Genomic DNA, 27,360 nt, shown 5'->3' with positions numbered 1-27,360 from the left:
GTCAGATGCAACAAAAATGCAAAAGCCAGCCCAAAACCTCCACTAGTCCAAGCACGAAAGGTAGGCAAACGAGTTGACCGGAGGTAGACTTGTGCCTTGGAAGCAAAAACAACCAAAGAGAAAAAGAATACTTCCGAAACCGAGAATCGAACTCGGGGCTATGCCTAACCTCTCAACGGAGATGAGAGGGCATCATGTTGGCCACTACACCATATCGGATTTGCTATGTTTAGGCTGATCGTGTACATACTTATATACATCTATGTTATCACCCTAAGGAGGCCAATCTTCCTCGTGCATCTACTCTCTCCCGTTATGTCCTTTGCCAATAATTTCTGTTATTTGACGATTCACATATGAACTCCTGGGTGAGTCTTGTAACTTGCTCGGTTAGTCGATTGCACAAACAGGGCCATAAAATACGATATTGACGAACTGAAGATGTGTAATCCTCCCTTCCACCCTAGCCCCATCGCTCTTATTTTACTCTCAGGGAGAAACGGCTCAGTAACAGGCGAAGTTGTGGTGATGATAATAAAACCAGACTCAAGAGGAGCGATGGTGTGCCGTTAGGCTGTTCCTTATCCTATTAGTGGCCACGCGCGCTCCAAGCGACCTACCATCGCTGAGGACGCAACCCATTTCTGCAGGGTCCAATGAAATACTGGGTTCTTTCGGATATTGGCATACATGGGTGTTGTTTTAGGTGGGAAGCTGGCCGACAGGATTCTGTGTTCCCATATCAAGAAGCAAAAAGCGGCGCAAGAGGTGACTGACCATCTGTCAACGGTCAGATGTACGACCCAAAGGGAACATTGCCGCAAACTTCAAAGAGACTGGCGGCTGAAATGCCTCATCATATATGCTAACCAGAACTCGACAGGACGCATTCGCATGTCAATGTCGGACGGACCACAAGCAGCCTGGTGACACAAGAGACTTGGCTGTCTGAAATCGACGAGCCGCTGGAATTGCAGGCGAAAGCAGCGGGCTGATGTCGGCTAGGGAGGGATTCCTGAGACCAACAGGTAAGACCTCTGCTAGGAAAGGGATCGGGCTCCCCTTGGCTGCACCCCTAAAATGGCCGTACCGACTTCGATCAACGGGCTATCGAATGGACGAGCCACTGACAGCCGAGTTTTAGTGAGGGGCAATTGCGGGCGGACGGGGTAGACCCACCGAAAGCGCCCTGAAATTCCACGGGAGGCTGTCCCCATGATGACATGGCCGAAACCAGGGGACCCAGGGTGCCTTGAGCTTGAGGCCTCTGGGAGACCGGAGAGTTGAAGTGGACGGACGGTACGTATCTCTGCCTCGGTCTTGAGGCAATACCTAGCTGACGCGAGCAAACGTGAGCCAGTCAGAGGCGGCGCTGAGAGCTGCACAGAATCGCAACCGAAGCGGCTTGGAAGTGGAAGCTGAAGCCCGGACACTTCGGGCTGCAGGGTAGGGGAACGGCAGCAGACCAGCCTATGATCCGTGCACCTTCTAGAACCCTTCGACACCCGTGACTGGTCGGCCGGGGCAGCAAGGCCCCTCAAAAGCTAGGACCTCACCGTCACCTTGTGGAAAGAGAAGGGGAACATTGAGGAGCACCAGAAGGAGGGGAGCACCTGCTTCTTTGCTGCTGTATTTGACTGGAAGCAGCGATGCGTCAAAGGGCCCTCCGTGCCTCCTCCTGCTTCTCGACTCCCCCCACCTTCTTGCCCCCGTCCCAGAGCAATCCTCGTCCCTAAACCGAACCCAAAAAGCTTCCCTTCCCTTGGCCATTCCGCTTCCTGCGCTTCCCCATCTTGTGCTTCCATCTCGTCACTTCCTCCCGCTTCCCTCGATCAAGACACACAAGCGAACGCTATTCTCGTGGCCTCGTCTCTCACCCGGACGACAGTACGAGAGCAGATACAGAAACCGGTCACTTGCCACGCCTCCCCCTGGTCCCTCCTTTACATACTAGCCGCATCCCCATCCGGGATCATAGTTGCTGCACCGCACGCCGTGATCTTTCTTCTCTTTCGCATCTCTCCTCTCCCACTTATTGTTTCCCTCCCCCTCAACCCACTCAACCCGATCGCCAAGTGTCACTCTTGGTCTCTGACAGCTGCTTCGGCCTGCTAGTTCTTCAAGTTAGGGTCTGGTCAACCACAAATCTTCTCCTCAAGATTCTGTAGCCAATATCACGGATGCTGTCGAGCTCTCCGCCCCAACTTACCATCGCCCACTAGCTAGCTCCGTACACGGCCCTCCGGTAAGTGATAGCTCCCTTCGTGGCCGCGCGCCGGTCCAGCCCCCGCTCAATAGTTCAACCCATCACCGTCATCTCCCTGTTGCTTGCCGTCATATCTTCGTCGGCTTCATCACATCGCAGCATTGTTGTTACGTTTGCTACTCTCTTCCATCCTAAGCCGCAGTTTACAGGAGTGTCCTGCTATTTCCCATCTTGTCCCCTTCCCCTTGTGTCTCTTCCTTGGCATCGCATTCGGGCATCTTGCCACCCCTCTGCGTCTCCCGCCACAACCAACGGCATTTGTTCATTCCGATCTGCGTCATCGCACCTATAACCTCTCCGCGGCGTAGTCGCTAGGGAGTCGTGATCAGCTCGTTTACTGCAGCCTGAACGCGGGGACGAGGCATCAGGTACACCCACACTTGCACCCTACCCAACAACCCCACCAATTTCACAGCATTCTTTGTTCACCACCCTGATGACCTAAGCGACAGGGCAACCATCCATCATTCCTGTTGCTGCTGCCGCTCGAATGTCGTGAGCTGAATGAAGCTGATCAGAATAGCACGAAGCCTCCAACCACGACGCTCATACAAAATATCTCCAGTCGACGTCCTTGAACTCTGCGCCGACTCGCACGCCCACTTAGCAGCTAGCCCCACGAAACGAGCCCCCATCTACGAAACGAACTTGTTTACAGACAAAAACCCTACACCAGAATAATGTCCGGCATGTTCAAGAGTCCTTTCGGGGCTAATGCCAACCCTTTCGGAGGGCCCAGCGATGGAGCCCCAGCGGGAGGCAACGCCATTCATCGAGTAGTTGAGGAAGAGGAGAACGATACCGTTACGTCTCCTACATCACCAAACTTCGGTATGAATGCCGGTTCAATGTTTAGCGGCCCCTTCGGCGGCGACGCTGCCAACGACGCCCCGCCGTCTGCTCTTAGAAGCCCGCCGAATCCCGAGAGCTATCCCGCTCAATACAACTTTGGCCGCCGAACCTCAGTCTCGGCCGAGTCGCTGAAGCCCAGCGCGGACACGTACGATAACTGGTCACCTCCTTACCACGAGAAGAGCAAGGAACAGCTGGGACGTCTGCAGACCGCCATTGAGGGCAACTTTCTTTTCAGCCACCTGGATGAGGAGCAGAGCGCCCAGATTCTGGGTGCGCTCAACGAAAAACCGATTCCTGCTAAGGACATCAAGGTAAGCTGGCTTTAACATCGAACTATCGCACGAACGGGGTCCTAACTTTCCATAACAGGTTATTAGCCAGGGTGACGCTGGCGACTTCTTCTACGTGGTAGAGAAAGGGTCTTTCGATGTATACGTGAACAGCAGCGGTCACTTGCAGCCCGGTCCCGAGGGCATGGGCCAAAAAGTCGGTACCATCCAGGCTGGAGGCTCCTTCGGTGAACTGGCTTTGATGTACAATGCCCCTCGCGCTGCGACCGTTATATCCGCCGAATCTGGATGTACCCTTTGGGCGCTGGATCGTCTCACTTTCCGCCGCATCCTCATGGAGTCGACATTTGCTCGACGACGGATGTATGAGAGTTTCCTTGAAGAGGTGCCTCTGCTGCAGAGCCTCACACCATACGAGCGGTCCAAGATTGCCGATGCGCTGGAGACCCAGAAGTACGCGCCGGGAGAAACGATCATCAAGGAGGGAGACCCTGGACACTCGTTCTTCCTTCTAGAAAGTGGTGAAGCCGATGCGTACAAGGGTGGCAGCGAAGAATCTGTAAAGCACTACAGTAAGGGGGACTTCTTCGGTGAGCTTGCGCTTCTGAATGACGCCCCTCGTGCCGCTAGCATTGTTGCCACAACGGATGTCAAGGTAGCAAGTCTCGGCAAGAACGCTTTCCAGAGACTCCTAGGTCCCGTCGAAGGCATCATGAGACGGACAAAGTACGAAGGCGTCAAAACTGGTGTCGAGGAGATGGATCCGCTTCAAGCGGCCTAAAAAGGGGTAGAAATGTGGTTGGTTTTTCGTTTTATCCAAGATTGGATGGCAGGCTTTGGCAAGTTGAGAGTGAATGTGAAGATTCACGGCGGCGTTAGCGGAACCTCTTACCCTCGCTTCCTAAGAGACACGGCTAGTGATGTCCAGATACCTGTTAGTAAAGAATATTTCATCCACGATGTTGTCCTGGAAGTGTAAGGGTTAGAATATCCCCGTGGTATCATTGATTCTTGTTGGTACATATACAATGCGACCGAGCAGTCTTTAACAGGCAGTTTCGCCCAGTTCGTGCTTCAGTGTCGGCGCCAGAGGGTCCGCATTAACCACCTCTTACTCTCATCTCTTCCAAAATCTCCCTTCTCAATTGTTCAACGGCGATCTCAGTCTCCAATGTCCTTCCTACACCCTTCTTCCAAGTCTCTTCCAGGCCCTTCATCTCAGCTGCCACCTCCTCCTGCTGCCGCCTTCGAGCGACGGTCAAGACGTCGATCAGGCGCTTCGTTTCGGCGAGATCACGTTCGAGAGACTTGAGCTCATTCTCCAGGCCCCAATTGCCAATCAGCCAAGCATTCTTGCCCCATTTGTCCAGCAGGTTGAGGTTCTGAGCACGTGTGTCTAGATAGGTGTAGGCAATGTAGGCTTTCTGGAGTGAGTCGGCGAGACGTTCACGGTCCTCTGCTGTCGATGGTTTCTCGGAATCTGGGAAAGGCTCTTGTGTTTGGTAGCGTTCGAGGTCAATGGCTTTAAGTGGTTGCTTGGAGGCGACGCGTTCCAGCTCGAGCTCGATCAGGGGGGAGAAGGACAGTTTTGTATAGGTTGATGCAGGCGTCGGGGATGATGTGGCCAACTCGGCACGAATCAAGGACTCGGCGGCTTCGCGCTCCGCCGCTGTGGGTTCGTCGTCAATGTCTATAGGCGTTTGGTATTAGTCGAGGTTGCGAGCGCGAAAGAATCCCACAACAACGTACATGGAAGAGACTCGTGGAAGGCGTTCAGAGCAGACATTCTGATGGTTCCAATGCGAAGCGCGCTATGTAAATAACTACTGAAGGAAACGGACAGAATCCAACAGTCTGAAGTATCAGCAGAGCGGTTGAGAGGCTGAGGGTGTTCGATAGTGTAGCTTGATCTGCCGATGTCAACCGAAACGCACGAGGCTGCCGCGAGCTGAAGTTTAGAAATTTGGGACCTTGACGCACATGCCCACCCGATAAGCAGATAAGCTGGCTACAAGGAATAGGATCCGTGCACTTCTGGCTTGAGTGAGAAGCGGATGCACGGACCATCCGTTGTCGATCATTGGCCTGGGTAGTGGTCCACTCACGCACATTGCTTGGGCAAGCTAATCAGTCCTTGCCTTCCGGCTTCTGTTCTGCAGCGATTCTGGCAACCACTACACCAGCACTAGCAGGTTGAGGAAGGCCCCCTGGCATTCCCACGTTGCCTTGTGTCTATTCGTCCATCCCAACTTTTGGAGCAGAGAAGCATGGAAGACACGCGATTGAACTTAGCGGATTGATGATGGGACGACAGGAAACCTGGCGTGCAGGCATGGAGTTAGTTGGTGATGGCTTCAAAGCATGCCTGCCTCACTGGGACCTTGTTCGATTCCACGTTTTTGGGGTTACACGTACTCGAAGGGATTGGCGCAAGAGCTAAACTTACACTTGCCTGATGAAACGCGTTGTTTTTCTTTGACACTGCCCGCTGAGGGACATCATGAGCAGACTGACCCAATGGATGGTTCCACGCGTTCTCATTCCAGGCGTCTTCCATCCGCAGAAGGACGAAATCAGGCCGGTAACGGAAAATCAGAGGCACTGCAGGGTAAATTGCTGCCATTGTCTCCCCCCTTTCCCAGACAACCCATACCAACGCATTCCGACCAACCAAGCCCTACTACATCCGCCATGAAATCTCATCTGCTCTACACCGGAAGGTCTACAACAACAAAACAGTCTGGTGCCCTTAAGTATAGCCGAGATTATACCACTCGGGGTGCTTGTGGCTTGTTGTTGCTGAGCAGCTATCCCAGTCCGGCCCTTTCAATTTCGAGTAGGCGGATAAGATGATTGGGCCCGGCACGCGTCTCCGAGCCTGGAGCCAGCCCAGTGGCGTTTCCTGCCAATGGTTGACTGCACGAAGCTGCCTGCCGAGGTGTTCTATCCATTTCTTGTTCCCTCTTGGACCAAGGTAAAGACGGTAGCCGCCAGCCTTGCCGTAAGCAGTGCCCCCTCTACGATCTGGTCGCAATGAGAAGTCGATCGTCATCCTCTAGCCGTATATCCACCATGTGGAGGAACTAGAGACTCGCCGCCTCTTGCGCCCTTTTTGGTCTAGGCTTGGGTGGCGCACGCCGAGATTGACTATTGCATGCGGCACATCATGTTCTTTGAAGGCGGCCTAGGCCGCCACTCGCAAAGGATGGCTCTGGGCTACCCTTGAATGTTGCCGGCAAAGCCCACCATGGGGTCCTTTTTACTTCTCGGTTTGTGTCCTGGTGGTTGCAAAGGACAAAAGCGAGGTCAACGGTCTGCAGCTGTCCTTGCTTCTCTCTTAAAGAAACGTATATCCCACTTACAAGATATAGAGTCCTGGAACGGCCTACCGCACTTGTTGATTGACGCAACGGGCGCATACAGGACATCATGAGGTATTCGGTGTCCCTCACCTTCATGGTGTCTGCGCTATTGGTCGTACCAATGCTTTTTGCTGCAGCCCAGAAGGTCAACAGCATAACGGATGCTGTGGCACAGCTCCCTACCTGCGCCGTAAGTGTTCTGTTTCTTGTCAAGAGCACGTGAGTCTCACATCACCTAGGTTACATGCATTCTTTCTGCAATCCAAGGCTCGCCATGTGGGTTGGCAAATGCGACGTGTATCTGTTCCGATTCGCAATTTGAAACCACGACCCAGAGCTGTATAACATCAGCCTGTTCCATCAAAGATGCCCTTCGTCGGTAGCGACCCCTTCAAAGATCCTTAAACCATGGGCTAACAGCGAATCAGATGCCAAAGGTGTCTTCGAGGTAACCTGTAATAGACCCGTAAGAGATCACAGCCCCGAGTATGTTCGTTTGACCTGGGTATTACTGGGCCTCAGCACTTTCGTTGTGGCTGCCCGCTTGACATACAAGTTCTTTTCATCGACACAGCTCGGACTCGATGACTTGTTCACCTTTCTCGCCTACGTCGCCGTTCTCCCGTCCTTCATCATCAACCTAGTTGGTCTCGTGCCCGCCGGCCTCGGCAAGGACATATGGACCCTAACGCCAAGTCAAATTGAGAGTTTCGGCTACTGGTTCTATCTCCTGGAGCCCGTGTACTTCGTTCAGATGGGTCTCGTCAAGATGGCAATCTTGTGCTTCTACATGCGCATCTTCGACCGCGCCGGCCTCGGAAAGCTTTTGTGGGGCACAGTTGCCTTCAACGCCACCAATACTGTCGCCTTCCTCCTCGTCGGCATCTTTCAGTGTACCCCTATCTCATTCTACTGGACAAGATGGGATGGTGAGAAACAAGGCACCTGTGTCAACATCAATGCGGTAGCTTGGGCGAATGCCATCATCAGCATTGTTCTGGATCTCTGGATGCTCTACCTGCCCCTATCAAGAATCCGGACCCTCAACCTTCACTGGTGGAAGAAGCTTGCTGTTACGCTGATGTTCTGCGTCGGCACTTTGTAAGCCCCCCTCCCATACACTTTGGGACAGCGATCTAACGATATTCAGCGTCACCATCGTCAGCATTCTGAGACTACAGTCATTGGTTCGTTTCGCGAAATCTATGAATCCGACATGGGATCAGTTCGATATCGCCTTCTGGACATGTCTCGAAGTTCCTACCGGCATCATTTGCCTCTGCATGCCGGCCCTTCGTCTTATTCTTATCAAGACGTTCCCAAGACTCTTCGGGAAGCTCACCCGACGCTCTGATTCGGATGAACACACCATTCCTTCAAGCGAAGCGGGCCGTAACCGGGGCCGTAACCGCTTATCTCACGTTACTGTTCCCGATTCCTCAACTACCGAGCTGCAACCCGCTGTTCGGGGCGCTAAAGGTAAGATGACCACAAAGCAGTCCGCGCTCGAGACCCACGAATCCTCGGGTCTGTATGGAATGAAAGACCTTGAGGCTGGGAGCGTCAAAGATTTTACCACTCGGAGTCGTCGATCAACGTCAGTTTCACACTCCTCTAGCGCGGTGTCAGATTAAGGCCCCGGGCAGACGTAGATATAGCCCATAGTTAATATGGTTTTGACAAGAAGTCCGATTGATGTGGTTACATATTTTCATAGTTTCCGGGTGCAAAAGACTCTCAGTCATTGAACAGCAGTACAATAGCAACCAAAAGCGGTCTGATTTGCAGCCTAGGAGGCAGAGATGTTGCGTCGGGCGTTGAGAGTTGTGACATACGTATTCATTGTTTGTTCCATATCTGTATTTACACGCATCATTTTCGTTGGATCGCTAGTTAAGCGTGGAAGAAACCGACAGAACAGAACCAGCACTATAACCGAGGGAGAACCCATATAGAAGACACTGAGTTATGTGAATGAGAGCAAGCATACACATACTTGTTCCAAGCTTCCAAGTAAGACAACAAAAACAACACGTACATCGAGGATAAAGTTATTTCTGTTTCTTTGAATCAACCTAGGGAGCTTCGCGGCAGCTCTGTGGTGACGCTGCGATTGGGTGTATGTGTAGCGTTTCCACAACTGTCAAGTGCCAACGGGACCGCCGAGACAACCTCAATGATCAAAATAGCAAACCACCGGTGGATCGTCATTCTCCTGAAAGTTTTCCTCTTACAACATGTAGCTCTTTTGAACTCGTCGGGTAACCCTCCCGTACCTATGTAATGTCTCAACAAGCCCGCTTGATATACCGTCTACCTGTTGCCCTAACTTACAAAAACGAAGAATCTCCAACTTCAACGCTTATCGTTTTAACGTATGCTGTTAGCTGGTATCATAGTAACTATGGCTTAAAATTGTTGTTGCCTTTTGAAATGGCAGCATCGGAAAAGTGTGTTGGCATCATAGGTAAGGAGGCAGGTAAGGAGGCAGGTACGAGGATGGGTCCTTCCCTGATTCAACATCCTACTGCTCCTGCCTTCTGTTCCAAGAGCGCCAAAGAGATTTATATTGATAATATTATCATTAGCACACTCTCCAATGGATTAAGGTAAGGTAATTGTCCTTCTGGCCATATTCCTATGTCGAAACGTGTTCATTTTTCCATTGACAATCCTCCGTCCCACGATGTCGACATTCTCCATACAGGCCTTCTACAAGAAGGAGCTTCCGACTTCGTCAGAAGCTGCGTCAACTGTAAGATGGCCACTGAAAGATGATGGCTTTACACAAGCAGAGATTGATGCTGGTAACAATCCTCTTGCTCGTCCGTGGAATCCGTCAGAGGACTACGAGGAGGTCTGTATCGGCGACATTCAACCGGGCCCGAATCGCATCCGTTTCACCGGCCGTGTAGTCAACTACGCTCCGGCCTTGCTCGACTCCATGAACACTTATAGTCGCCCGACTCATCAGTTGATTGTCGCAGATGACACAGGCGCTATAGGGGTATTTATTCATGTTGTCACACGATCATTGCAGAGACTAACAGCATTTCAGGTCAGACTCATACCTATCGGTATTCCAGTTTCTCTTCTGGTTATAGGACAGCTTGTCACCGTTTGGGCCAGCTGGACAGGTACCGCGGCTGGTTCGAATCATGGCAACATCCCCTTTGTCACAATGTATACACCAATCAACCCGGCAGACGTAGGCACGAAACAGTTCATCCAGTTTCTGCCTAATACTCCAGAGAACGAACGACTCTGCCGGGTACCCTTAGAGTACAACGACTACGGACAGAAGTCGAAGCTACTCCCTGGTCTGATGACTTTACGCCAATATCTAAAGACGGGACATGACACCCGAGGAGCACGCATCATCGTCTGCATTAAGAGCATCGGCGCCCGTAAACGCATTCTAATGCAAGAGCGTATGAAAGAGGCGGAGCTGATCGAAATCAGCGTGTGTGACGATACCGCTAGCTGCGTACTGACTCTCTGGGAAGACAAGGCCAACTCCGCCAAGTTATGGAAGCCTAACGAGACCATTTTGCTTCTGACGAGCCCAAAGTTCGTGCCTCCCAGAGACACCAAGCCAATGCCTTCAACCGCCCGCATCAGCCTGAACTACAACACTATCGTTGACGTCAATCCGAACTTCCAGGATGCCAATTGGCTTCGTGGATGGGTTACGAACAGAGTCAAGGAGGAGGGCGTCTATTTACCCTTCCCGAAAGGCGTCTGGAATGCAGCGGAGGCCGTTCATGGGCCCGTCCGGCCGCTTTTTACGCTCGCTGAGGTGGACGACTTCGCCTGCGCCGACCCAGCCACCGACTTCACCGGCAAACTGAGTCTTACTATCCTTGGAACCAACCTGCTTGAGCTCCATCGAAGAAAGATGATATTTTGTATCGAGTGGTAATTTACACACTTCTTCCCATCAAGCCTCCCGCCATAAATAATGCAGATAACTAATGTGGCGTCTTTCTTCAGCTGCGGAGTGCCCCTATATGCAAACCTGCCATCTGCGACGTGCAAGACCTGCATGAAGCAGCATACTCTCGTTCTTAACCCCCATATCATGGGTACCCTAGCAGACGAGACAGGATGCATTACGCAGGGGAAGCTTGTCTGGACTGACCAGGCCTGGAGCGAGCTCTTCTTCCCCGCTAACGAGTCCAATGGTACCCCGAGCCCGTTGCTGGAGACAGCGGATGAGGCGGAGACTTCTCCTGCTCCAACAGTTCCGGCTGCTCTATGGAGAGAACTGGCTATGATGGAGACCAACGGGCTCAGGGTGTTGGAGGAGAAAATACTATACGCCCGTTTCATGTTGACATTCGGCTAGTCCCCGTTTGTCAAACGGCTTTGCGTACTTGGAGTCGAATGGTGAAGAATCGTATTTGCAAAGTGACCAAAAGCGGGGGTAGCAGATTTGTTTCGTCAGGGTGGTGTATACACAGTGTGTTGGGTGCTATCCACAGATGAGGGGTCGGTATGAGGCAGAGTCTGCCTAATCGGGAGGCTGTAGATGCGGGAAGGGTGAACTTTGCTCAAAGGCTCTTAAGCGGTTGACAAAGAAGCCAAGATTGATTGCTTGAAGTCGACACAGATGCGATTGATCGGCAGGTGTCCATGCTTCCTAGAGAAAGAGCTACGGTGTAATGGTGGCCCCTTGTTAGTGCCGGGCCAAAAGTAAATGTTGGTGTTCGCCATGATACTTCGGCCATGAGGGATTACCGCCTGAACAGGACTCGATCCGAATCAACAAGAAGGCTCGGTGCAGTAGTTAGAAAATCGAAACATTATAATCAGAGACAGCACAGGATTGCAAGCGAAACTTCACAAGGCAGCGAGGAACAGAGCATACAAGGCATGAATCTATTCTGAAGATCATTGGCCGTTTGAGTTGATAGTACAAGGGCGACACTTTTCGTCGCCAGGTCATAATGTTCGTGATGCATGCTATCATCCGCCGCCGAGGCAGTCAATCTTTGGGTGAGGATCCTGATTTGACCCCCTCCGATTTCCTCGTAATACAAAGCCATATGTCGCCGAATCCGTTCGAAATAAAACCAGAAGCCAGTAAAACCTGTCCTCCAATGCAATATGTTGTGTTTGAGTTGTTTGTTGGTAGCAAGTTGTGAAAAAAGACAACGTTTTGACTGCCGTGCCGGAAACAGCGGTTATGAGAGGGAGTGCACACGAGCGAGAGACATCGTAATGTGTAAATTAGATGTCAGGGATTAGTGCTTAGTGACTTTGTCGTCACCGTAGGCCGAAGAGCGGCCGCTCTCGGATGACTCGGTCTTGGTGAGGTCCTCGCCGTCCTCCTCAGCCGGGCCGTGAACGGACTCTTCGAAGACGGGCTCGGGCTCGTTGACATCGAACTTGGTCTTGAAAGCCGCGATGTTGTCGGCGAAGCCACTGCTGTTGGTGCGGCGGCGGGCGTTGGTAAAGTGGAAGTCCTCATCAATGACCTCCTCGCCAGCGTTGCCCCTGTGAGGCGAGCAGCCATGTCAGCCAACGGAACTTTATATTAAATGAATGCATGAGGTGTTGTCTTTGGGGGGATATGGCGGTGCTCTGACATCGCCAAGAAAGAGATGCGTGTAAGTGGGGTAGACAGGAGGTCCGAACATACCAATTACTTCTGCCAGCGCCGTTCTTCTTCACCTTTTTGGGGTCGACACCCTCGTGGCCGTGCTTTGCGAAGAAGCGAGGCAAGTGCTCCTGGGGAGAAGCGGTTCCATCGGCCAGGCCGGCGTGGTCACGGTCGTTGTACTTGTGGGAACGAGTCACTGGCGTGATGTTAGTCGAATAAGTTCATGTAAGTATCGAACAGCTAATTGACATGTCGACGAGATGAATTCGAGCACGGGTGGTAATGATATGAAGGATCGGCGTCCTCATTGGGGGCTAGGACCTGGAGCAAGGGACGGAAGTGATGAAGGGAGACGTCACACGAAGGGGGTTGTGATGCGGGGGCAAGTTAAAGGGTCGGGGGAGCAGGAGGGTTAGTGGGAGAAACATACTCTTGGAGGAATTGGTTGTTGGTAAGTTTGGTTGTACGTGTGCAAGTGGTGGTTAGATAGGCTCAGTCAGACCGGATTGATGTGTCAGTCGAGCGTGTGTCGTTGATGTTCGCCGAGGAAGGAATCGCCTTTGAAGAGTTGGTTCGATGGATTGAAAAGAGAAGCTCGTTGATGAATCGTTGATGTGATGTGAGGATGGAGAGGGGAGAGGGGGGAAGATATGTAGGCGAGTAGAGCTACGCGGGATGCTTTTAAAGGTCGAAGGCTCGAGAGAGTTGGCAGCCTATCACATCACGCGATCATCAGACAGCTTGTCCAATGAGGTGCAAGGCATGGGCGGGTTGCATCTCGCAGGTCCGGAAAGCCTGGGTCCTGTGGTAGAGTAGGTAGAGTGGCAGAGAAAGCTGGATCGCGTGACCTGATGCAGCGGAGGGGCTTGTTGCAAGGGAAGCAGCAGCAGCAACGATGCAGGAAGGGGGTGGGACGGGGGACCGGCCGGTGTGGACTTGGACTGGCCCCCGGGGAGTGGAGACGGACGTGGACTGACGCCAGACCAAACCTTCATTATGCCACCTTTTTGTGTCTGTCTGGCGGCATTGCACTGAGCTGTCTCCTATGCTGGCTAGCGGTCGGCTCCCCTTGTGTGTTCCCTTTCTCTCTCTCTCTCTCCCCCTCCAGAGCACACAGCTTCTTGCTTTGCCTCTCCATTGGTGTCTCGCTCGTTCTTTGGCATGCCAGTCTTTCTGCCAGAGGATCAATTGAGTCTTCCCTAGTGAACCCCTCAGAAGAAACCAGATGGTCTTTCCTCAGCTGTTCCGTTCCTTCCTCTGCAGAGTCCCATACGTTTGACCACGGGAGCACAGTGACGCAAAGGGGACCCACCCGGGATCCGGGGTCTCAGGTACCAGCGCGCAGCTGGGCCGGGTGGTCAGATTGCGGGGTAGTGGATACACAGAGTACCAACCGCCGCTAGCCCGTTACATTGCCCAAGCCACTACACCGCAGCGGCGACCCAAGTACCGGCGCACCACGCGACCAGTACCCGCGAACCCATGCTCCGACGAGCCATCGAGCCACTTCGACGCCGTGACTCTTGAGAAAACTGCCCATCGTCAGTGTCGTGTCATCCCAGCTTGCTCCCTTTTCTTCGTCCCTGTCGTCGTCGTTTGTCGCTGCTGCCACCACCCGTTTGAATAGCCTTGTCCGTTGACATCACTTGAAGAGTAAGTGCCAAACACCAACCGGGACATTCCTACGGCGTATTCCCGACATCGGATGACCCAAGAACCGCTGGGCATGGCTAAGGCTGTTGCTTCTTTCGATGCTTCGGTTTGGGCCATGTGGCACCTCTACCGTTCTGGCCTGAGCATGGGGCTTTACAACGACTCCATTGCGGCAACCCGCAGCAATGTGACACATGATCATGCTCATGTTCGGCGACTACCGCTCTTTCCGTCCTGCTCGCCCATCCAACCTAAGGCATACAGTAACAGCACCACACGAAGCTGCGTGGCGGCAATGCCAACTTCAACTCGATGGGGAACGGGGTCTCTCTGATGGGTCCTTTCCATCGTCAGCTGGCCACTGCCCGCCCCGTTTCTGGACCGTGCCCAAAGAATTCCCGCCCCAACAAGTCTGAAATGCCCATGCATCTCTTGGGAGAAGGCCCGTATGACTGGAATTCCGCGTTTCAATCTCGGTCTCCGAAACCCCTGGATCGGTCAAGCTCGTCAGTTCGGGAGTCAATTGACCAATGGGCCCCACTCGGCTCAGTCACAGAGCTTTCTGGAGCTCTCTCGAAGCGGACGTCCGCCATTCGACCGATCTCGCAATGCCATCTCCGACTGACGTTCACCTCCAAGTCACCATCGGCTTGCTTCCAATTCTAGACACTCTCTATAGCAGACTCATTGACTGCCCGCCTTCGTCCTGCTTTGATACGGCGCAGACATCGGAAGTGCCCACAACGACAGCGGAGAAAGGTCGCTGAAGCCCCCCTGACTCGCGCGAATCGGGTCCCCGCCGTCTGTGCCCCTCCCCCTCCGATCTACTCTGCAGGCCGGCTGTCCTGACAGCGCGCTTGACGTGTGTCCCATTTGGCCTGCCGCATTCCTCTTGAGGCTGCCATCTCATTCGTCGGCCGACGACCGTTTCCCGATCAGCTCGAACGACCTCCGGCTCCGTAAGCAGGCTCGAGCATCAGTCCTCTTGGCTCTCTCTGGTCCGATCTGCTATCAAATTCGGGGCTCTCGGAACTAGGACCCCGATAACGCAGATATGCTATCATCAATCGTGGAATCCATGTTACACCAGTGATGGCGGGATGGATGATTCCACAATTCACTACAGCAAGAGTCATGAAAGTGAGAAAGGCAACCCGGATTAGGGGGCGTTCGTCATTGTGAACCGCCTCCTTCACAGCGGGGTCTGCGATATTGACAGAACACGCTGCAAGCAACCAGTGGGTCTCGGTTCCCTCACGAGTCCCGTGACCATCATGCCAACCGAGGCCCCTTCACCTATCCCCTTTTCTTCGTATCGATCGGTCTCGACCCGTCGGTGCTGATGATCTATCGAGTGAGTCAGGCTTCCTACTATCTTCTGCTATCACGACAATTCGCCACAGGCTCTTGAGTTGTCAGTAATTGGCTATACGTAGCTACATCGCCATGCAATTGAGTCATCGAAACTTCGCTCGAGTTCCACAATACACGACTCTTGAGTTGACTGAAGTTTCCGGCAACGAATGGCGTGGACTTAAGCTTAGCTTGCGCAATCTTCACCCGTATTGTTTGATAACATAGAATGGTGACGACCGAACAAGACACCGATCTATCGTTGATATGATGTAGTCTAGAACATTCTAGATCAACTTACCTCATGGCCGCCTGTTGAAGAAGATGGATGAGACTCTAGTCAGGGACCTTGACCCAACACCATGAGTGATTATTCCTTGTTAGCATGTGTTGAGGACACGTTGCCACTATCGGTCCGTGACTGGTACTTCTGCCCAACGTCCCATTCGTCCAGTCGCTCCATTGATATCGATACTCAGGACCTCCTTCTCAAACAACCTAAGATAACTCAGATGAGCAAACACAATGATCTATGGCTGGATCTCTTTCACGAACTTCGGAGCGATGGCTCCGCGTCTCCACTTGCATGTCTCATCGCATGCACATAGCATTCATGCCACTTGTCTCTCTTCGCGGTGATAGAATTGAATGATGTCGACTCTAGCGTCACCCGTAGCCTGCTTCGCCAGAGGGATCACATGGCAAAAATGTCTTCAGCAGCTACTAGCAGCTGACTTAGAGCGTGGGCTTCTAGATCTGGAGACCTTGAACTCCCTTTGCCTCATTTGAAATTGGCAAGAAAGTAACGCGGGACAAAGGTCAAAGGAGGCTCGAGTGCGTCTGTAATATTCCCGCTTCAGGTCTCGTTTCTACCTGGAAAGTGTATGATAGCTGCATTGGTAACCCTGGAGGCTAGAAACAGGTGTGCCTAGGGGTGATTGATTCCCGGCGTCAGGAGCCTCTGAACGGACATCCAATAACTATGATCAGGTCGATCTAGCCAGCAGTTCGAAGCCTATAGCTTCGAGTGATCTAAGACCAATAAGATATTAAATATGGAGCAGCCATTGACAGACAGCTCCAGAGACCCGTTGGTCCGGAGCGATTTAATTGGCACTATCGAGGATAAAGTAAGCGAATACGTTACCCAACCCGCAACGAGAAAAAGACCACGATATCGTTCTTGGGGTTGGCTTGATGTCACTGTCGCTACCAGGGCAGATAACCCAATCAACAAAGCGCTGACAAGCGTGCCACAGACGTCTTCCGGGCAGAGCTGTTGTCAGCAACTTGATCACTATCAGAACTAGGCCAACTCTCCTTGTTGAGCTGTCAGCCTATGTTTTGTGACATCGTCTTTGAAACGTTATCCCCATTCTTGTCTAAGATGTTGAGCGGAAGTCGTGATTCTGAAGTAATTGCATAAATGAACATCTTGTTGCTGGAAGACGAAGTCCAGTTTGGCTGGTGAAGCATAGAGCCTCGCAGTCGTTTCCCAAGTAACGAGTTTACTCTATCATCCAATCTTACCGCACCTACTACCAATTTCAATATTTGGTATTTTGATGTAAAGTTTTCGACGCTACTGATAATAAAGCAACGTCCATCTTGATCTCTTGTGGTCAATGAGTCTTGAGGATGCACATAGACTTGTGCGAGGTACCCAGCAAATTGTCGCCGAAGAAAGCTGGTTCAATCTGTAGCTCATCAATAATCACTCCATGATGCCGAATTCAATAGAAACCTTTTCCTTTCTCACCTTGTTTCCATTCTCTTAATTATCGGGGTGGCATCTATAATGAGGAGAACACCCTCTTTGTCTACTGACCACAGAGTGGCCGAAGTGGCCTTCATATTCATATTTTGTCCACAAACATTCTCTGCGGATTTAATCATCGCAAGTAGAGTTGTTCATATTCTAGCAGTCTACTTGCTGGTGCTGCCTTGGTTCATATAGCCACTTGCACGTCATGACCACGTGAACTAGAGCAACGTAGTTGTGAAAGAAATGCCTCTGCTATCACTCAACACGTGATTACCGAAGTCGAGGTACATTATTATTGAGTGTTGGCCCCAAAAATAACCACTGTGAATACAGAGCAAAGAATGGAGTTCTATAGCAGATGAAGATGTTTGTTTGGCGTAGAGACCGGCTCATGGATACTCTCGACAGTCGCTAAATACGATACGTACAGCCTTCACGGGACCATATCAACCACCATGTATCGTAACCCTACCAAGTTTCATGGTTGTTTTCGTAGAAAAGCTGACATGCCATCATCCTGTCACGTCGCAGGCCGCAGAGGCCGCCGGAGAGACGGGGTTCTCTAGGCCTGTGGCACTTTAATGCGGCCCTGACGATCTCCAAGGCCAGGAACAGTGTCGCTCAAGATTTCATTGGCGTATCAGCATCCTGAGCCTGTTTATATTCGACTCTTCTAGAACCGAGGCAATTCTCTAATATTGATATGCTCTCAAATTTGCAAACAGGGCATGGCGGGTCAATGAGTGTCAGGTAGGCTTTTGAACATGCAGCTCTGAGCAACACGGGACATGTAACAAACACTATCGAAGTAGGCTTCTGGCTTGTGATAGAAACAAATGGCTTGGGGGTAGTCGCGCCTACTGCTCGCTCTCAGATAGAGGCCTCTTGGGTCGTCGGAATGCAGCCGCACCTCGTGTTGCACACGCACATGCAGCAGGCCCTTTCTCAATCGGGGTTGTTCAGGAGAGAAGGGTCATCTGTTATCGTATTTTCGTGTCGAGGCTGGTGTGGCAGTGAAGATAGCGGAAGCCCGGTGCTATCTCGCTTTGGTAAGGGTGCCGTCAGCTTTAACCGGCCCGAGTTTGTCACCTCATCCTCGGGGACACCGAGATGCTAAGAGCCCGCAGCGCATGTGCGGCACAGCACAAGGCAGACAAACCACTATGAGCAACGTAACATGCCGTATTTGGTTGTTTTCTCAATTGGATTGAAACGGTGCAGAAACCCCGATTTGCCTTGATGGGAGAAATCCTAGAATGACATCATCTACGCGGAGAGGACCGGCCATAACGCAATATTCATAGCATGAGCTGCGTGTTCTCTCAGCATGGCAAGAGGGTTACGCAAGCCACGAAACATCAGACTTGATATTCCGATAACCGACTAGTCGGCAGCAGCCGACTCCCATGTCGTTCCAGTATTCGTGCCCAAAACCTTCATTCCCTACACAAACATAGTTTCATTGTCCTGTCAAGCTGAACTAGCACGGGCACCACGCGCCACATTGTAAATATATCCTACTGTTCATTCTAAAAGTGTCAAGGTAAGCACACACCAACACCATCCTGTAAACCATGCTTTCTCGGATTATCTCAAGTATCGCCACGAGTTCATGAGCGTAACGGCGCACGGAAGCCTAGCCGCGTCTACCCTCCACAGCCACACGTTTCACTACAAGCGGCGGTTGTAAACTGTCATTTCAATCTTAGAAAAGCTTGTTTCCGTGATCTTCATCCCTAGGCATCCGCATCACGGGAGGCTTAGGCTTCCAAGCTCCATAGCCGCGCACGCAACCCAGTAGATCACCGAGTCCCATAACTTTAAGAAGATCATGACGGGTACAATATGTGAGTAGCCCCCAAAACTCCAAGACCCTGGAATCAGCCCCGGAACCCAGATCAATGGACCCCAAAACACGACACTGAAAATGTCCATCCTCGTGGGTAACGTCAAACAGGGTGCTGACGTGAGTAGGTGCTGAGTAACCTCCCCATGACCTAAACTCCTACAGGGCTGATGGCAGGGTTACCGAGAAACCGCATACACACACTTCTCTGTCGGTGAAGCCAGATCTGGTACAGAGATGCCAAGCCTTTTCGGTCGACGAATCTGTCACGGCAAGCCCCCTACCCACCTGAGGCCACAGCCCCCCGAAAGCTTGGGAGAACTCTATACGAACTTGGCTGGTTCCGTAATGGCATTGTCGCACACGTCTCTTCGCTCGATCTGGAAGACGGCCAACCTGCCATCTTTTTTGGCAAGCTCAGCCCATCGAACCACATCGTCCCCCTCGGGAACCGGATCCCTACTCTCCCTTCGTGACATGGTGATATTTATAACCTCGTCTAAGAAACAAGGTTATCAGGACGCAAAAGCAATGACCGAACCCCACCCTTGTTCACCACTTCGGACGTCCAGACCTGGAGCCCATCATAGGGTTGCGGGGTCGGCTTTTACAAAGCTAGTCCCAAACTTTGGCAGTGTGAAAGCGCTTGAGATTCTCGAATTGGCAGTGTTCAGAAAGATGGAATTCTCACATGTCAATACTATTCTTTTCTCGACTATTCCCTAAAGGTTTTCCATCTTCCGAACCCCAAAGAGTGTCCCATAGACAAGACCGAACCCCCGCATTCACACATCGTGGCAATGGAACGCGCCGATTTCCTTCTCGAGGAGAAGCCTCCATTCAAGTGACAGAGAAACATGAAAACTCCATTTCAAAGAACGCCAGGATAACAAGAAAGGCCCGAGGCCTGCCAGCCCATGTTCGCCATCTAGTAATAGAGCCAGCCAATAGACCCAAGCACGCCAAGACCGGAAAGCAGAAGAGACAGAACCCCAAAGAACCAGAACAGAAAAATCAGCTGAACCACCTTTAGCCATAGAACCCAATCGGTCGTTTTCCATTCGCTTGTTTGCATAACCGTCATAACTTCGGTTGCCCTCCCAGGATCCCGGTAACAGTAGTAACACTCATCTGGTGGGAGAGGGAAAAGAAAAAGGAAAGGAAAGGAAAACAGAAGCAGAAGGAAGTCCACGGCTTTTGCGTTTTCCCTGCCGCCCATCACCATTGCTTTCTCATCAAGAGGCTGATACCCCGCTCAGAGTGTGTAATTCTGCATATCCTGAAACATGAACATGTTGTCGGCAAAATTCATCGTTCCCGCGTGCGTGGGCATCCCCATGTGGGCAGCGGTGGATGCGTCGTAAGTCATTGGCGGCGCGGTGTGTTGTCGCGGAAGCTGTTGCGACCTCGCCTGCTCGCCCCGAAGCTTGAGGTACTCGGCGTGAAGGGACGAGTAGGCCTGGCTGAGGGAATCGTTTTTCTGTTTCTGCTCGGAGAGCATGACCTCGAGGTCCTTTATGCGCTGGTCCTTACGCTCGCGATAAGCCCGTTGTGAGGCCCTGTTCTGTGCCCGGCGACGCTATAAGGAACGGAATGTGTTAGTTTACCGCTAGAGGGTCGTACAACCAGCGCCGTCTTAGGGAAAACTTGGACTTACCGAAAGGACCGACGGCGGCGCATTCTTGTAACGGTTCTCGCGCTTCCTCTTGGCCGGGGCTTTGGCCGGGGCTGCCTTATCGTCTAGAGTGGGTTGCGGTGACGCTGTGTCGCGAGACGAGCTCATGGGACTGGGATAGATGCCTTGATCCATGCCATTGAAGTCGTTCACGAGGGTCATGTCAAACTGGGCCAAGCGTGAGTCAATTGACGCTCTCGGGGTGCGACAAGAGTCGACTTACACTTGACATGACGGGACTTGTCGACTCGGATGAGCTGGCGGTATCCAGATATTGTTCAGGTTCGTCGTAGATGTAAGGAGCGTCCATATCCAAGAAGGTATCCACGTCGTCGTACATGTTGAGCGGCAGTGAGTGATCCATGTGTGACAATTGAGTGCCAGAGGGGATAGAATTGTGGACGGTAAGTTGATATGGGTAGTGGGCGAGAGCAGGCTGGCTTGATGTCGGCTTGGGATGCGCAAGGTTCCAAGTCTGGACGGGGTTTGGGATGATATATACTGAAGCAAGGGGGTAGCGCGTCAGTCTGGATGTGTGTCTGAAGAGTGATGTGTAAGGCAACATAAGCTACGCCACGAGGATTTGCAAAGGGCTGGGAGGAATTATATAAGGCACGCAGCGTATGGGCAGCGTATGGGAAAGAAGCACCACGAAGGCATACACCCCAGCCAAGGTATCGGTACGGAAAGGGAAGCGGCAGGGTGGAACCCATATGCACATGTGCAAAAGCTGTGTCCTGTGGTTCGTAAGTACGTAGGTAAGCAACATTCTGGCAGATCCCTTCAGGACCACGAACGTAGACACCAGCAATGCAACCACCCAGTGGGACCCCGGTGGGATTGGACCCCAGATAGCGCACCTCCTGGGCTGCTTAGGTGCATGGCGGGCCCCCGTCCACCCTCTTGTTCCTGGTCCCTGGTGGCATTCAAGGTTGCGTGATGGGGAAGCGAAGAGCACAGCAAGAATCGCCTCCGCTGTCTTTTTGGGGCTGGCCGAGAGCTTGCACATACCGCATGGGGTGGTGGTGCGGGCAGGGATGGAATTGGAGACCGCTGCTGTCTTCTCTGCATTTCGCGCGTGAAGTCCCGCTTTCAACGGGCTGAGATATTGCAAGGGCCCCTGGCAAGACAGAACCAGATGTGACGGGGGGCAAGACGGAAGACGGTGGGCAAAGACGGAGGTGAGGGGTCGAGGTTGTTGCGGTAAGCCGACGCGGCGCCGTTAAGCTTTGGGCCTGCCGCCGTTGCATGATGCTGAGCCTTCTCGCCCACGACGCCTCGAAGGGCAAGATGGGATAACTCTCTGTGACCAACCATCATCTTCTCTCACTCCTGACCACTCAGAACCTCGGACGGTAGGTTTATGAAAGCATCGCCGCAGCCGGGCCCATCTCCATTTTCTTGTGGTTTGATCATTCCCACCCTCAAAGCACGGGAAGATTCTGGAGGCGAACATCGACAGTCTCGCCTCTTCGGTATAGTCTAAGTGATGGAGGCGACCTTTTCTGTCCGTGATCCCAAGGTGTACTAGACTCGTTTCTTCGCTGGACGGGCAGACGTATTTTGTTTGCTGCGATGTTAGACAACGGCAAAACGGTTGGCCGTCGGTTGGCCCTTGTCTCGCAGATCTTTGTAGATAGGCGGTTTTGCCTGAGATGACTGTCGAATCGCGGAAGCAAAGCGGCAAAGTCATCATTATCGCCAAAAAGCCAAGCATGGCTTCTCATTGCCCGAAACTCGTACATCGCCAAGGGAGGGGTGCGAAAGACGAGGGGGTGGTGCCGCTAAGCGCAGCAGTTGCAATCCCGCCTTTTTGGGTCGCTTCCCAGCAGTGAAGCTTCAATCTTGGTAGACTTCTGGCAGAAGAAGGGCGGAGCCCAATTCGGATGCAAGCTGTGGGGGCAGCATGGCAAGGGCGTATGCATAGAATGGCAGCACCTGATGCATGTCGTACCTCCTTCGCATTTTTCGGGTTACTGGAAGACAAGAAGCCTACATAGTAGTGCGTCAAATTTCCTGATGGTATCATCTCATTAAATGGAGGAGTAGGCAGCACCCCGAAGTTGGATGGGGACATGTTTTCGTTGATGACAAGTCGAGCGAGCAACTGACAGTAACGGCTACACTTGTCCCGATGCCGGATATCGTCGCTGACAGATAGTCAGTCATTGCCGGCCCGTCTCGGAACCAGTTCCCAGCAGAAGCTGTTCTGGTGCCGTATGACGACAGTAATGACTTTTGATGCGCGTCCTCGCATGGCCTAGCCATCGTGCGTTTCCCCAACTCTGTAAGACGGTTTCCCGGCGCCCCTCAAGCAAAGAGGTCTACGTATCTGTTGGCCAATTCGTATGAAGTTATGTTACGGACCACACCAGTAATGAACGGCATGCAGGGCTGCGGCACGATCACCGCACCAGTGCATGTGGCAGGGGGAGCGTTGCCTTGCGAGGCTGGCCCAGCCCGGTAGCCCAAAGCTAAGGTACTCCGCAATACCAACAATAGAAGCCTCCATGATTCCTTTTTTGGAGGCGAACAGATTCCTCACATCAAGACTCCTGCGGCGGGCATGTCAGCTGATGTTAATCGTCGTCGTCGGAGGGTTTCCGAACAGACTTTGACTCGGCCATAGGCCGGGCATACCGCGAGGTAGGAAGGGTTCTCAGCACCCCGGAGGGGGGGAAAGCGGGGGACGCAGGTCTGGCCCCGCACGCGAGCCCAACTCAGTCTTTGCCTGGGATGGCTGAATGTCTCATTCTGATTTGGTGAATGGCAGATTTAATAGCAAGTCAAGAAACCCTGGTCTTGGTGTTGCGACACCCAGCAGGCCTGTGCTTGCGTGTGCTTCGGTTTGGAGCTAGTTGTCTTGCCGCAGCCCGTGAGGAGGTGGTGTGAAATGTGCAAGAGAGAAAACATGAGATTGGGATTTTCTCCAACTTCCCCAAAATTCTTGTGCCAGTGGCTTCTGAATCCGGGGATGATTGACGTGGACGCGCAGGCGATGTTGGGCTAGACCATGGGGGCTGGTTCTTCAGTGTTCGGCCCAAAAGGACACACGGAAAGACTGAGTTTGCCTTGTCATTCGTCCTCGTGTGTGAATCGGAAGGATAGGAAATTAGATCCTATAGGTACATTCTATTCCCTGTGCTTGCAGCAGCGGCACGGAATTCCATCTGATAAGCGGTGGCCCCATTTATGCAGTGATCTGGATGGGTGTTTGGAGATAGGATCAGGTGTGCTTGTACGCTAAGTTTACAGAGCCTTTCTGTCAGAGCCACAGCTAAATGCTTTCGGGGCTCAAGCGATAGCCGCCGTTGTAATCGTATCCACGGAATGGGGAGGTTCATCTGTACATAGACGACACTCCGTGTTTTGATGGACATGTCGACTGTTGCTCAAAGAGAAGAATCGAGGCTTGCAGGCGGCGACCAGGTGCCGTGTCTGTCTGATTACATGCAAAGGAACCGACAGCGTGGCATGTGTGCTGTTTGTTCTGCGAGGTGGAATTCCGCCGCACTAGTGGGCCCACCGTTCGGGTTGCAACGTTCGACCAGGTGGATGGATATTTCCTCCAATCGGCAACCGTTTTCGAGCCGTGCCGTTTTGCTTCTCGCGCCGTTTTATCTGCAAGCCCTGAGAGGCCTCGGTGTAAGCGAGATGACGCACGCCCGTTAGGTATTGAGGTGACATCCATAGTTGCCCTCAGTGGCTTAATGGCGCTGCTGTCATGGTTCTCTGCCATTCGAATTGATCCACAGGTGCTCGCACACCGAGCAGATGTGTCTCGTGGTGTCGATTGTATTGTTGCCTCCGTCAAATAACCTTAAGCCTAGGCGACCGCCGATCAGCAATCCTGTTCCGCCCCGGAGCCGAATCCTGCCGCCGCAGCCCGCTCCCCGGAGTGGAACTCCACACCGGAACACCGGAAACCGTCCTCAATCACCTCATCTCTGGAGACAAAAATCTATTGCTGTACCAGAAATAGCAGGTCAAGGAAAAAATCATTGTTGCACCGCCCGCATGTGCGAAATCCCCCGGTTCTGCGTAGCTTCTTTCTGCTTCGTAAGTCCCGCTGTGGCCGGTCAATATCCCCTAGATCAGGCAGCCATAATTGTCCCTGTTCGAACCTCTCCCGATGTCGTTCTTCGCTTCCCATCTCGATAGCTTCGGCGGGGTTCTCAATGGCTGGGTTTGGGGTTGTCTCAATTGTGGTGTTTTTTGAACATCAGCTCTCCCCGCCGTTACGAGCGCCCCAATCAGAAGCTTGGGTTGTTTTTGTCATACTGCTGCAGCTGCTAGCGCTGCCAGCGTCCCCATACACCATGGGACCATGCCTTACTTAACCCAAGCAACTGCGTACAGGGGATTTAGACATCGCGGCCCCCGTAGTACGAAGAGGACTGGGTGAAATCTCGCTCCGCTAGTAGAACCAGCAATCACCGTAGTCCATAAATCTCGGTGAATGAAAGGATCACGCCTTTTCACTGGCCCGTTCGGTCCCGTCCCGCAGTTAGGGTGTTCCCTCTTCTAGACCCTAGGCCCTGTCCCGAGTAGTTGGGTTCGTTGTCAGAGCACCTGAAGCCATGGGTCGACCGAGTTGAATCTATTTTAAAGCTGACAGCCCCCCTTATTGCCAGACTGGGGAATTTGGGTCGCGGCAGGCACCACGGACGGCATATGTACCCAGTCTTTCGAGACGGCTTCTCCCGTCACTTTGTCTTTCATTCCTATGTTGCCTCGAAAATCAAACAGGTGATGATAGCCGAAATATCAAGCCTTCATCCTGTCATTGTTGCATTCATTTGGCGACCGGGATGTCCCTTTGGCCCAGGTTTGCCCGCAGCGTGAATAGGCAAGGCTCTGTGAGTCTAGACGCCACTAGTTAGCGGAACTCCGTTTGAAACGTCGGAGTAGATCTTCCCGCCGCTTCGGTCACTTCGTGCAGGAACATATATGGCTGTGGGGGTAAGAAACGGTCCATTTCAGCTGCCCACCATTCTTGCACCCCGTATATGCCAATTGACGGACTACTGGGAGGCGGTGCTGGCCGCTGAACCAGAGCGACGTTGCAGTGTAGCCTGATTGGAGCTGGAGAACAATGTCATGGTAGCGAACATCACGAAGATTGCAAAACCTCGCCTGGTAAATCCAAGGCGTACTTCGGGGCAAGAAGGGAGGAGTGACCGGGGTATCCAGCTGGTAGCAATTGGATTAAGCTCTCCTTCTTCGTGTGGCATGTATGAGTCTCGTGCAAGCGGAGATCCGATAAGGTAATAGACTATCAGCACTTAGAAACGTAACATCGCGGTTAGCTCGGCCGTAACGGTAGGACACTGTATTCACAAATGCCTCAGGTTGACGGACACCGGCGTTGCCTCCCGCAATTCCGCAAGCTGCAGTTTGTGAAGGCCCACTCCAGAGACCATGCGCCCGTGGAAATGGCCGGAGCCCATGTGCATGCGAGGGTTACCCTCAAGAGCAACGGCGGAGAGGATCGGAGGTACCTCCGTTGCCCGCAACATTTGTTTTGCACGTGCTTGAAGCCCTTGTGCGCTTCCAGGCGCAAGTCGGGTTTGCTTTGACAAGGTCGAAGACTACGTCGTGATAGAGGTTTCAAACGTATACTTTCGTTCAGCCCAAATATACAAGTAAGAGAATTCGGCAGGTTGTCTTCATCTGAACCGAAGCTCGTTGAGCTTCGTCAGATTGCAGAGTGACAGTACTTCTTAGCATACAATCTTCGCGCGCGAGAATGTAACGCCGCAATGAGAAGTCCACCTCACTGACCGCCTCTCTCTGTGTTAGTGAGTGAGGGTATGACAGCGCATCTTTACTCGGGACCTCCAGGTCTAAGTATTTGGAATATGCCACTGTGCCTTTTTGAGGTCAGCCACTGACGGGAGTCTCTGGTTCGATCAGGTCGAACTAACGGCCATTGATCCAAAGGTAGCGTGAGGGCCCTATAAGTCCCGTACCCCACAGGTTGCAATGAACGGTGCCGGATTAGTCGCCGGTTTGTCTGAAGGTATTGGAGAAGTACCTGGCTCTGTGGGCACCACATGATACCCTTTCCACAGCCATCTAGGCAGAAGGAATCTTTGCAAGTTCGCATCGGGATTCGGGTATCCATCCTCAAGCTCGTCCAATAGGCTGAGCGGTGGTTGGCGGGTTTCCACTCGCCCAGCTGGGCTCCTCCCCACTGAAGAGTAACTATTTTCCGAAAAAGGCAATTTCCCGCTGGCTTGCAGTGATGGCGATGCCGGGGTGAGCATGCAGGGGACTGAACCCGTCAATATGCGTCCGCTGGCACGCCGAGCCGCTATTACCCGGCCACGCGATTGGCGACGACAGATTTGGGGTCCAAATGGTTTTCTGGGCGACGCGGCCCAAGCTTTTGAGGATGAATCATGAAAAGGGGTTTCTTGGGGGTGTGGAGAGTCATGCTCTCGGAAGCCTTGAGTCCTTCATAGCATTCCTGGTCCCAGACCGAAATCTAACATCGTGGATAAGGCGGAATAGAGATTGTTCCTCATCTGATTTTCAAGCCCAGTCCCACGGTAACAGATTAGGCACATTTTGTCAACAATGATTGCAGCTGATCCGCAATCCTCTTATCTGCATACTTGACGACATATTGCAGTGCTTAAGGTTGCCATTGATTGAATCGAGTTTATTGATACCGCCGCCGGTCCC

The 27,360-nt window shown here is 52.5% G+C and overlaps 7 protein-coding genes and 1 non-coding gene across 8 annotated transcripts; 4 read left to right on the top strand and 4 right to left on the bottom strand.

The window, feature by feature from the left end:
* Positions 1-131: 131 nt before the first annotated feature.
* On the bottom strand, positions 132-219 carry ColSpa_tRNA_276. Its single transcript is given in 2 exon segments — positions 132-166; positions 183-219. It is a non-coding gene; the product is annotated as a tRNA-Glu (tRNA).
* Positions 220-2,946: 2,727 nt separating this feature from the next.
* ColSpa_10548 (cAMP-dependent protein kinase regulatory subunit) lies at positions 2,947-4,192 on the top strand (the record flags this gene model as incomplete). Its single annotated transcript, XM_049276760.1, has 2 exons — positions 2,947-3,432; positions 3,491-4,192. The coding sequence occupies 2 exons, from the start codon at positions 2,947-2,949 to the stop codon at positions 4,190-4,192; spliced, it is 1,188 nt and encodes a 395-aa protein (XP_049132717.1).
* A 319-nt stretch (positions 4,193-4,511) lies between these two features.
* Positions 4,512-5,197, bottom strand: ColSpa_10547 (pre-mRNA-splicing factor SPF27; the record flags this gene model as incomplete). Its single annotated transcript, XM_049276759.1, has 2 exons — positions 4,512-5,101; positions 5,161-5,197. The coding sequence occupies 2 exons, from the start codon at positions 5,195-5,197 to the stop codon at positions 4,512-4,514; spliced, it is 627 nt and encodes a 208-aa protein (XP_049132716.1).
* A 1,643-nt stretch (positions 5,198-6,840) lies between these two features.
* Positions 6,841-7,878, top strand: ColSpa_10546 (uncharacterized protein; the record flags this gene model as incomplete). The annotated part of the gene is made up of 2 exons (XM_049276758.1): positions 6,841-6,992; positions 7,254-7,878. 2 exons carry the CDS (start codon positions 6,841-6,843, stop codon positions 7,876-7,878), a joined length of 777 nt encoding a protein of 258 aa, XP_049132715.1.
* Positions 7,879-9,459: 1,581 nt separating this feature from the next.
* ColSpa_10545 (uncharacterized protein) lies at positions 9,460-10,695 on the top strand (the record flags this gene model as incomplete). Its single annotated transcript, XM_049276757.1, has 2 exons — positions 9,460-9,780; positions 9,832-10,695. The coding sequence occupies 2 exons, from the start codon at positions 9,460-9,462 to the stop codon at positions 10,693-10,695; spliced, it is 1,185 nt and encodes a 394-aa protein (XP_049132714.1).
* A 159-nt stretch (positions 10,696-10,854) lies between these two features.
* Positions 10,855-11,121, top strand: ColSpa_10544 (uncharacterized protein; the record flags this gene model as incomplete). The annotated part of the gene is made up of 1 exon (XM_049276756.1): positions 10,855-11,121. One exon carries the CDS (start codon positions 10,855-10,857, stop codon positions 11,119-11,121), a length of 267 nt encoding a protein of 88 aa, XP_049132713.1.
* Positions 11,122-12,019: 898 nt separating this feature from the next.
* On the bottom strand, positions 12,020-12,629 carry ColSpa_10543 (uncharacterized protein; the record flags this gene model as incomplete). Its single annotated transcript, XM_049276755.1, has 3 exons — positions 12,020-12,272; positions 12,418-12,574; positions 12,617-12,629. The coding sequence occupies 3 exons, from the start codon at positions 12,627-12,629 to the stop codon at positions 12,020-12,022; spliced, it is 423 nt and encodes a 140-aa protein (XP_049132712.1).
* A 7,621-nt stretch (positions 12,630-20,250) lies between these two features.
* On the bottom strand, positions 20,251-21,010 carry ColSpa_10542 (AP-1-like transcription factor napA; the record flags this gene model as incomplete). Its single annotated transcript, XM_049276754.1, has 3 exons — positions 20,251-20,574; positions 20,653-20,838; positions 20,894-21,010. The coding sequence occupies 3 exons, from the start codon at positions 21,008-21,010 to the stop codon at positions 20,251-20,253; spliced, it is 627 nt and encodes a 208-aa protein (XP_049132711.1).
* Between the last annotated feature and the right edge of the window lie 6,350 nt (positions 21,011-27,360).

The sequence above is a fragment of the Colletotrichum spaethianum genome (assembly GCF_022836535.1).
Source record: "Colletotrichum spaethianum MAFF 239500 DNA, contig36, whole genome shotgun sequence".
In the NCBI taxonomy this organism is placed as follows: Eukaryota; Fungi; Ascomycota; class Sordariomycetes; order Glomerellales; family Glomerellaceae; genus Colletotrichum; species Colletotrichum spaethianum.
This window is presented reverse-complemented; position numbering and strand designations above follow the sequence as displayed.